At 29.2% G+C, this 10,617-nt stretch overlaps 1 protein-coding gene across 1 annotated transcript; it reads right to left on the bottom strand.

The window, feature by feature from the left end:
* Nucleotides 1-8,639: 8,639 nt before the first annotated feature.
* On the bottom strand, nt 8,640-9,678 carry LOC138341140 (uncharacterized). The gene is made up of 4 exons (XM_069293075.1): nt 9,567-9,678; nt 9,248-9,494; nt 9,071-9,177; nt 8,640-8,965 (listed from the first exon to the last, which is right to left on the bottom strand). Exons 1-4 carry the CDS (start codon nt 9,676-9,678, stop codon nt 8,640-8,642), a joined length of 792 nt encoding a protein of 263 aa, XP_069149176.1.
* Nucleotides 9,679-10,617: the final 939 nt, after the last annotated feature.

The following is a 10,617-nucleotide window of genomic DNA, read 5'->3' as shown; positions in this document are numbered from 1 at the left end:
TTCATCTTCTTGATCAATTCCTTCCTCTGAATCTTCAATTTTTGAGGGTTTTTTTTATATTTAATTTTTATTTTGCAAATGATCAACATCAAAATATTGTTGAACATTCAGATTCATGGATATCTGATATTGAATACGAAAATTATACAATTGATGAATTTTTTTTAGAGATAATGCAACCTACCACAATATAGTCGATGTTATTTTGTTGAATGTATCTTAGATACATAATGTATATCTTTTTTCTGTATCTTAGAAACACGATTAAAATGTGTCATAATATCAATGAAATTAGATATAAGGCAAATGTGTTTTATATTGTGTATCTTAATTTTATAGTTTGTACTCAGACAAATAATGTAGGCCTCATTCTTAAAAGTAAGAACCTGTTATAAACTAAGTATAAAACTAAGGTAATAAGAAATATGAGAAATAGTATGTGTAGTATTTTGCTTCACTTACTCTTGCCTCTTTCTTTGTTAAAAGAATAGGGGTATATATAATTGTATACACTAGTGCCCAAAGTGTATAATACATGAATATTTTCTTGCCATGTATACACTTTGGGCACAAAGTATATCAAATGGCTAATTGTTAAGATCATGAGTATGATCTAGAATTATTAGAATTCTTAATAAATTCAAGTAATTAATGATTCCCGTATTATAATACAAGGCAAGAAAATGATATATTTTTCTTTAAAAAATACATATATATATATACACAGTGATTGCCATGTATATTACAGCAAGTATGGGTTGTAGCTCCACGTCAACACATAAGGTGCCAAGAAATATAGAGAGAGAAAAAAGTGTGCTCGTTAACCCCTCCCCCCCCCCGGGTAAAGATGGATTGTGTCCCTATAATTTTGATCATAGTTCAATAGGTACTTATGGATTTTTCCAATTTAGATTGATTAAATAATTGAGTAACTTTCACATTTATCAAACATAAAAATTATATGTGTATGCTATAACTATAGTTTGCATAATTGCACTCTATATCATACATTAATATGCATATTTTACTATACATATACAAAAGAAAAAATTGTAAAGTTTGTTTCGGTATAAATATAAAAAGAATCAATTGTATAAAGTGAGAAAGAGAAAAGAAAACTAGATAGAGAAAAATCGTATTTGTATAATCGTAAGTGTATAGGACATAAATATATGCATTTGTATTTATATATACAATTTTCTGTCGCTTTATACAAACACAAATGCAATGTATATATTTTTTTGTATAACGTGAGAGAGGAGTGTGAGAGCGGCAAGCGAGATCTGAGAGAGGGGAGAGAGGAGAACGAAAATATATGTATATATGCAATGTTCTCTCGCTTTATACGAACATAAACACATTTTATACATTTGTGTTTGTATAAAAGTGAGAGAGGCGAGGGAAACTGTCCAGCAAGAACGAGAGTGGCGAGTGAGATTCACTAGGGAGAGAGGCGAAATAGCAACAGTTTGCTATGGGATAAAATTAAATCAAACTATAGTTATAATATTTAATTCGAATTAAAAATTTGCTAGTATATACAATTTTTCCTTTGTTTTTAATTGTTAAAGTTAATTATATTCTCAGTTGTATTATTCCACATTATGTAGGATTGCGTAATAGTTAGAACTAGTACTATTTGAGAAATAAGACTAATATTTAGTAATAATTGGGTCATGACTAGTTGCAGAAAGTTGGGATAGATTATGAAATTCTTGACTGATAAGGAATCAAACAAAATTATATTATTTGAACCTCTCAGTGACTTAATTAGACTTTAGAATTTGAAACTTTTGATATTTTCTAGCATTCATTGAGATTCTTGTTCAATGACTTGTGTATTGACATTTTATTTTTCTTGTTAGTTTACTTACAAATGTTTATTACCTTAAATATTTTACTTAATTCTTTATTTATTTATGTTTGGAAATTGTTGGTTTCAAGAGAAGCAAATACAAACCTTTTGCCTTTCCTGGTTTGTAATGTTTCATCAAGTGTTTGTTAACCTTTGAATAAATACATGAATGAGGTTTCTTCTATCGCCACTCACCTAGTTGGTCTTCACTTCTCTATAATATACTAGATATCGGGTGTTCGCGCCAGTACATGTTCAACGTATATTAGTTTGTTTTTTTCAATGAGCATCTCCAATCTTATACTCTATTTTACTCTTCAAATATAAAGTTCTCTATTTTTTTAGACAATCAACTCCAATACAGTTCTCTATTTTACATTCTAAAAAAAAAATCTTTTTCTTTCTTTTCTATATTATATTATTATTTCTATTTCCTTTTTGTTTTCTTATATAATCATGCTATATAATTTCATGCAATATAAAATTTTAATTTTTTAAAATTTTTTATTTAATATTAAATTACATATTATTCTAAATTTCTAAAGAACAACTACGACTAATTGAAAAAAGAAATCAACAAGCACAACCGCAATCACAATCATAACTTCTTTAAATCGTACACTAATTCCTTTTTTGAATATCGTTTAATCTAGATACGACTTACTGGATTACTAAATAATTGTTGTAATTTTTAAAATTATTATGTTATGCATTGTATCCATTGTCATCTTGTATTTAAATTATTATGTTATGTGTTGTATTTTTAAAATTAAAACTTTTATCTTATCATTTAAGTTTTGTGCATTTGTCATAGTGAAAATTAATATAACATCAAATTGTCTCACAAAGTTACGAAAATTAAAAAAAATATTAAAAATATTATTAATTCGAGATGAAAATAGTATATATAAAATAAAAATATTTTTATAAATGTTATATTAAATTTAAAAAGAATTGCATATGTTAGAAATTTAATTAATAGCCTTATATAAAAAATAATATGTTAATTACAAAAAGTAGAAATAATAATATAATATTCAAAAAGTAAAATAGAGAGTAATTGGAGAGTAGAGGTTAAAATAGAGAGTGGTTGCAGTAGACATTCTCTATTTTATTCTCCACATATAGAGAATGGAGAGTAAAATAGAGTAGGGTTGGAGATGGTCTTATGTAACACAAATGAAATATGAAAAAGCGAACTAAACTTTTTATATGTGTTTTCTTTAAAGTATTTTTAATTGTTAATTTATATACCATTTATGTCATTTTCGAATAATATATGTTACTTTATTTATTTCATTTTATGTGATACAAGTGACTTTAGGAAAATCAACGAAATCTCTTATATGGTTCTCACATATTTTTAGTTGTGATTTTACTGTGATTCATAATACTTTTTAGTTCATAAATTATTTTCAAATAATATATGCATTTTTTTTGCTTCGATAAAAATAAGGGAGTCAACCAAATTTCATTATGTTTTTAACTATGTTTTTCTAAAAATATCTTAAATTGTTACATTGCATTTTTAAGATTCTTTTTATGTAATTTTCAAATATGTACCAAAGTAGAAATTAAAACGAAGAATTAAAGTTTTCAAATCATTATATTTCATTTTAAATATGACTCTCTCCTTATCGATTTATATGAACTTATTTATTAATTTCATTTCAAAAAGAGAATGACTTATGAATTTTAATTTTTTTTATATAGCATATTTAAGATAATAATATTAAAAGATATTTCAATAAACAAAATCTAAATATACATATAAATTTTAGTTTTAAATTGATTTATTTTACCTAATAGTATACTTTATATATTATTATTATTATTAAGAGCTAAGTGTAATCTAAACTATTTACTTTTATATAATAAATATGATATCACAATAACTCATAAAAAATGAAGAAATAACAAAAATGAGGTAATACTAATAAAAATAATTAAAGATGTTTCTAGAACTATTTAGTTTTGTTGTTATCATTCTTGGTAAATTTTTGTTTGCATGAAGTTACATTTTTACATTTGATCATCATTCACTTCATATATAGAAAGATATTTCTAGAACTATTTATTCTTGATAGATTTTTGTTAGAATGAAATGACATTTATAATTTTGATTGTCTTTAATACAAACTAGTATACGTGCCCGCGCGCTGCACGGTTAATTTATAAATACAATCATAAATAGTGATTTATTGATAATTTTAAATTTTAAATTGTTATAATTATATTATAAAGTTTATTTGAGAGAAGATTAACATTTACCCCTGATAGTTATAGTACAATATTTGTGAAAATAAATCGATATATAAGTTTAGTAAATTGTCTAAATTTGACAATAATAATTATATATTAACATATTTAATTTGTTTGTTTGTTTGTCCAAAAAATAATAAAAAACTCACCTCTAAATAGTATTTAGCGTGCAATAAATTTAATTTTTCAAAAGCACGACAGAGCAACTAAAAATAAATGGAGAAAGTTGTAGACTAAACATCACAAAATTTTAGCATATATCTATAATATATAAGGTCTTAGAATAAAAACCATCTATATATATATATAGAGAGAGAGAGAGAAAAAGAGAGAGAGAGAGAGATTAACAATCAATTATTTGAAAGAATATTTTTGAGCATTAAAGAACTGTAAGATATACTTGTTAAAAATCTGTATTTATAAGGTTAGCCAATAAACAGAAACAGAAATAAGATAAATCAGAAAAAATACAAAACAATAAGAGTCCACAGAAATTACTGTGTCTCCTTAAGAAATTTAATCCCCTCACTGTACCCGAGGTTATGGATTAATTTCTCCCAAGATAAAACAGATTAATCCTGTTAAAGAAATAGCGGTACCTTAAACTTCTTTAACTTTACCTAACTTAAGAACAACAACAAGTCACACAGACTCAGTCGATCGACACTTTGATTTTCAGAGAAAAATATATGCAGAGAGGAAAAATTTCAGTGTTTGAAAAAATCAAAAATAACTTCCTTTTATATTCATTTTCAGCAAGAAACGTGTCTGTTTAGAAAAATCTGTTCAGACCTGTTTTATTTAGAAAGTTGTGTCTTTTGAAAAAAAATAACAACTTTTCGCAAGATGTGTCTGTTAGGAAAATAACGGCTTTTCAGAAAGTAACGACTTTTCGAAAAGAGGAACAACTTTTTGAAATGTTACCGTTACCCGCGAATTATTTTTGTTAATTAACTAATTAACTAACATTCTGAATTAATTTGTAAGAGATAATATTAACAGGATTTATTTGATCAACAAAAAATTATTAAATAAATTTCGTCTAAAAAATTTATCAATCAATCACATCATTTGCCAAATTCAAATCCAAAGCAACGGCGCGAGGGGACACCTTCTTCTTAGCTTTTTAAGAAATAAAAGAAGTGTTTCCTTATATAAGGACAACAATTTCCCTTTCTTTTGCCGATATGGGAGAAATGACTTTTCATTTGAACTTTGCAAATGACTTTTCATTTTCCCTCCAAATAGTTCCCTCACTTTTCATATTCTCTCTTTTCATATTCTTTCTTTTCTTTTCCCATTCACACTTGCTAAACCCAACAATCCCCCACATGAATGGGGAATGACTATTGTTAAAACATATGCATGAAAAACTTGTGTGTCTTGTAAATAAAGGTTAATCGCATCTAGATAAGTAGGTTTCCCTTTAGACTTTCCATAGTGCCATATATCAGATATACTCGGTCAATCGGTAGATTTGATATCTTTGAACCGTCGAGCTTTGGTGTATACCTAGACAACATAAGCCATACAATCAACCCTTGAATTGTTCTTAGTTCTCATTGTTTTGTTCGTTTCAGTCATGAACACATCTCGGATAGTAAGTGCTTAGAGAACTGGCCTTACCGAATTCTCCTTAAAGAGTCTTACATTTCACACTCACATAGGTGATTTTTAAATGTGTTATCCCGTAGATACACCATTTGATATACCCTGTATCAAACTTAGAAATCATTAAAAAGTCCTTATGCTTTTATCCTGGTTATTGAACATTGTCTCATCATATGAGAATGAAGCATAAGACTGGAGATCTCAAGATCTAGGTTCAAGGAGATGAAACAAAGTCATTGATGACGGTTCAACATTGTCAAAAATTATTATATGATAATTTTTGACAATGTTGAACCGTCATCAATGACTTTGTTTCATCTCCTTGAACCTAGATCTTAAGATCTCCAGCCTTCTAGATAGAGTTAACGTCACGATGACTTGTTCTCGGCCATAGTCCCATTTCCGTCGATGATTTCTCAACTCCTTCTCTAGTTAGGCCTTTTGTAAGTGGATCTGACACATTATCATTTGACTTCACATAGTCAATTGTGATAATTACACTAGAGAGTAGTTGTCTCACAGAGTTATGTCTTCATCTTATGTGACGAGACTTGCCATTATACATAACACTTCCATCCCTTCCTATTGCAGATTGACTATCACAATATATGCATATAGGGGACATTAGTTTGGGCCAAAATAGAATATCTTCTAAGAAATTCCAAAGCCATTCAGGTTCTTGATCTACCTTGTCTAAAGCGATGAATTCAGACTCCATTGTAGAGCGAACTATACATGTTTGGATGATTTTCAAAATATTGCTCCTCCACCAATAGTAAAAACGTATCCACTTGTGGATTTTGTTACAGTTGACCCATTAATCTAATTTGCATCACTATATCCTTCAAGAACTTCTGGATATTTTTTATAATGCGAAGCATAGTTTTGAGTGTCATCTAAGCATCCCAAAACTCTCGTCATTGCCAACCAATGATTTTGATTAGGATTACTTGTGTATCGACTCAATTTACTGATAGCGCAAGCTATGTGTGGTCGTGTACAATTCATTAAATACATCAATCTTTCCAACACTTTAGCATAGTCCAATTGATATTGACTTTCATCTTTATTCTTTGGAAGATGAAGGTTCACATCAATTGGAGTCTTCGCCCTTTTGAAATTCAAATATTTGAATTTTTCAAGTACCTTTTGAATATAATGAGTTTGAGATAATGCTAGACAGTTAGAAATTTTAAGAATTTTAATTCCCAATATCACATCAGCAACTCCTAAGTCTTTCATATCAAACTTACTAGAGAGCATACGCTTAGTAGTTTTTCTATTAGCAATGTCTTTGCTTATTATAAGTATGTCATCCACATATAGGCATACAATGACTTTCTGATTTGGAGTATCTTTAATGTAAACACATTTATTGCATTCATTGATTTTAAATCTATTTGAAAACATGGTTTGATCAAACTTTTCATGTCATAGTTTTGGTGCTTGTTTTAGTCCATAAAGTGACTTAATAAGTTTGCACACTTTCTTTTCTTTACTAGGAACTACAAAACCCTAGGCTATTCTATGTAAATTTCTTCTTCCAGCTCTTCATTTAAGAAGGCGGTTTTCATATCCATTAGATGACTTTCAAGACCATATATTGCAGCTAGAGCAATTAACATCTGAATTGATGTAATCCTAGTCGCTGGCAAGTATGTGTCAACATAATCAAGATCTTTTTTTTGTCTAAAGCCTTTGACAACAAGTCTTGCTTTATATTTGTCAATAGTTCCATTATTGTTCATTTTTCTTTTAAAGATCCATTTTGAACTCAAGGGTTTGTTCCCTGGAGGAAGATCAACCAACTCCCAAGTATGATTGCTTAGGATTGATTCAATTTCACTATTAACAGCCTCCTTCCAAGAGGTTGAGTCGCTAGACAACATTGCTTCCTTGAATGTTTGAGGCTCACTTTCAAGAATCAAATCCAAATGAAGTAGATGTCCTTTGACGTTTACTGCATCTTGGATTCTCTTGATTTGATTCATTCTCTTTTGGTTCTTCTCTGGGTTGTTCATACCCCCACTAGATGACTCAAGTCTAGTTTTATACGGATAGATATGTTCAAAAAATTCAGCACTATCTCATTTGATTACCGTATTATCATGAATATCCGGATGTTCAGACTTATGAACCAAAAATCGACATGCCTTACTTTTTGTGGCATATCCAATGAATACACAATCCACAGTCTTAGGCCCTATTTTTACCCTCTTAGATATAGGAACTTGACCTTTCTTTGGCTAGACACTCCTAGACTTTGAAATATTTCAAGTTTGATTTTTTACCTTTCCATTCCTCATATGGAATAGTATGTTTCTTTGAGTGAGACATTCTATTCAGTATTCAACATTTGTTGTAAGGATAGCTTCCCCCCACAAGTTCTGTGGTAAACCTGAACTTATAAGTAATGCATTCGCCATTTCTTTTAAAGTTCAATTTTTTCTTTTTGCAATACCATTAGATTGAGAAGTGTACGAAGCAATAGTTTAATGGATTATTCCATTTTCTAAACATATTTCTACAAATGGAGATTCATATTCTCCATCTCTATCACTTCTGATCATTTTTGATCTTTTTATCTAACTGATTTTCAACTTCAGTTTTATATTGCCTAAATGCATCTATTGCTTCATCCTTACCAATTAGCAAATAGACATAATAATATTAGTGCAATCGTCAATAAAAGTTATGAAATACTTTTTCCCACCACGTGAAGGTGTTGACTTCATGTCACAAATAGCAGTGTGAATCAATTCTAAAGGATTTGAATTCTTTTTAACAGATTTATAAGAATTCTTAGCATACTTTGATTCAACGTTGATTTATTACACTCAAAATCTGGTAAAATATTTAGGTTAATCAGTTTTCACAAGGTTTTGTTATTAACGTGTCCCAAACGTTCATGTCATAAACATTTAGACTCAAGCAAGTAAGAAGAAGCAAAATCTTTATTCTTATCCACTAGAATTACATTGAATTTGAAAAGGCCATCATTGAGGTAGCCTTTTCCTACATACATATCATTCTTACTTATGACTACTTTATCAGAAACAAATACACATTTGAATCCATTCTTAGTCAGAACTGGAATGGAAACTAAATTCTTTCTCATTTCTGAAACATAGGAGACCCTATTCAAAGTCACCACCTTGTCTGATGTCATCTTTAATAGGACCTTTCCAGCTCCTTCCACCTTTGCAACAACGGAGTTTGCCATAAACAACTTCTCATCTGTAGGTGTTGGAGTATATGACAAAAATAATTCTTTGTTGGCACAAATATGACATGAAGGACCAGAATCTATCCATCATTCTCTTGTATTTCCAACCAAGTTACATTCTGAAAGCATTGCACAGAGATCTTCCATTTCTCCTTTGGATTCAGCCAAGTTTGCTTGATGCTTCTTTTTCTTGTCCTTCTTAGTACCCCAGCATTCAGTAGCCCTATGACCATGTTCACCACAATTGAAGCAATTTCTATTGAAGTTCTTCTTAGGAGGATTGCTTTTTGGACCAAATGTTTTCTTTCTTTTTTATTTTTGTAGGATCTTCTTCAACAACATTTACTCCAGATACTGCTGAGTTACCACGTGACCTCTTTTCTGTAGCCTTATTATTCTCTTCGATTCTCAACCTTATTATGAGATCTTCAAGAATCCTCTCCTTGTGTTTATTTTCCAAGTACTTTTTGAAGTCCTTCCACAATGGAGGTAACTTTTTAATAATTGCAGCCACTTGAAAGGCATCATTCACAATCAATCCTACATTAAAGATTATGTGAGTATTAAGGAAAAACTTAATATTTCTAACATAGGCATTAAATAAATTTATACCTTCCGCAAGGATATCATGGATTATGACCTGCCGTTCTTGAACTTGGGTGACGACGGTCTTACTAGCTATCATCTCATAGTCCAGAAACTTTGCCACAATGAACTTCTTCATTCCGGCATCCTCTGTTTTGTACTTCTTTTCTTAAGCATCCCAGAGTTCTTTTGATGTTTTGACATTGTTGTACACATTGTACAAATCATCTTGCAGGCCACTTAAAATATATTTTTTACACAAAAAATTTGAATGTATCCATGTTTCTGTTACCAAGAATCGTTCTTAAAGAACAATAAATGTAAGAAAAACTCTTAAAAAACTGTTTCTTAGTACCTTCTTATCTTGAATAATCAATCCAATAAAGAATATGATGTCTCAATATATATGGTATGTCCTATCTTGTATAACTTCATATTTCAATCTTCATTGCTTATTATTAATGAGTTCATTTCGGATAGGCAGATTTTGTCAAGTGCAGTAAAAATAATTGCAATGGAAATAAATAATATTAATAATTACAATGGAGTAATAAAATAATAGCAAATACATGTCAAAGATTCATATCCATCATAGAAATACAAAACCAAGAATCGCTGTATCAACTCCCTTTTTCATTGTAACGCCTTTTACCTTGTTTTTATGCGTTTTTATTTAAAACATATTTAAAAAAGGGTAACTTTTACATGTAGCAAACACAAAATTCATATTTGTATGCTATATTAAAGTTTTCATAATTGCGTACAAAACGAGAAAACGAGCAATTATATACAATTTGAATTTATATAAAACGAGAAAGAGAGAAACACAAAAGAGACTTGGACAGTGAATATACTATTGAATCGAATTGTATAAAACGAGAAAGAGACAAATTATATACAATTTAAATTTGTATAAAACGGCAAAAGAAACTGGGCAAGGAAGTATTTTTATTGTATAATTAATAATTGTATAGGACAAAAATATATGTATTTACATGTGTATATACAATTTTCTCTCGTTTTATACAAACAGAAACACAATTTATACATTTTGTTTCTGTTTGTATAAGCGAGAGAG

This window comes from Solanum lycopersicum, chromosome 1 (genome assembly GCF_036512215.1).
Source record: "Solanum lycopersicum chromosome 1, SLM_r2.1".
NCBI lineage: Eukaryota > Viridiplantae > Streptophyta > Magnoliopsida > Solanales > Solanaceae > Solanum > Solanum lycopersicum.
Note: the sequence above shows the minus strand (reverse complement) of the source record. Positions and strands in the feature narration are given on the sequence as shown.

Bases quoted from the DNA above. Each gene is read 5' to 3' on its own strand.
- LOC138341140 (XM_069293075.1), bottom strand. From the start codon at position 9,678: ATGAAGAAGTTCATTGTGGCAAAGTTTCTGGACTATGAGATGATAGCT. The intron at 9,495-9,566 runs GTATAAATTTAT...TCTTTAATGTAG, and splicing joins CCATGATATCCTTGCGGAAG to GATTGATTGTGAATGATGCC. The intron at 9,178-9,247 runs GTCCAAAAAGCA...ACATGGTCATAG, and splicing joins AAAAAGAAAGAAAACATTTG to GGCTACTGAATGCTGGGGTA.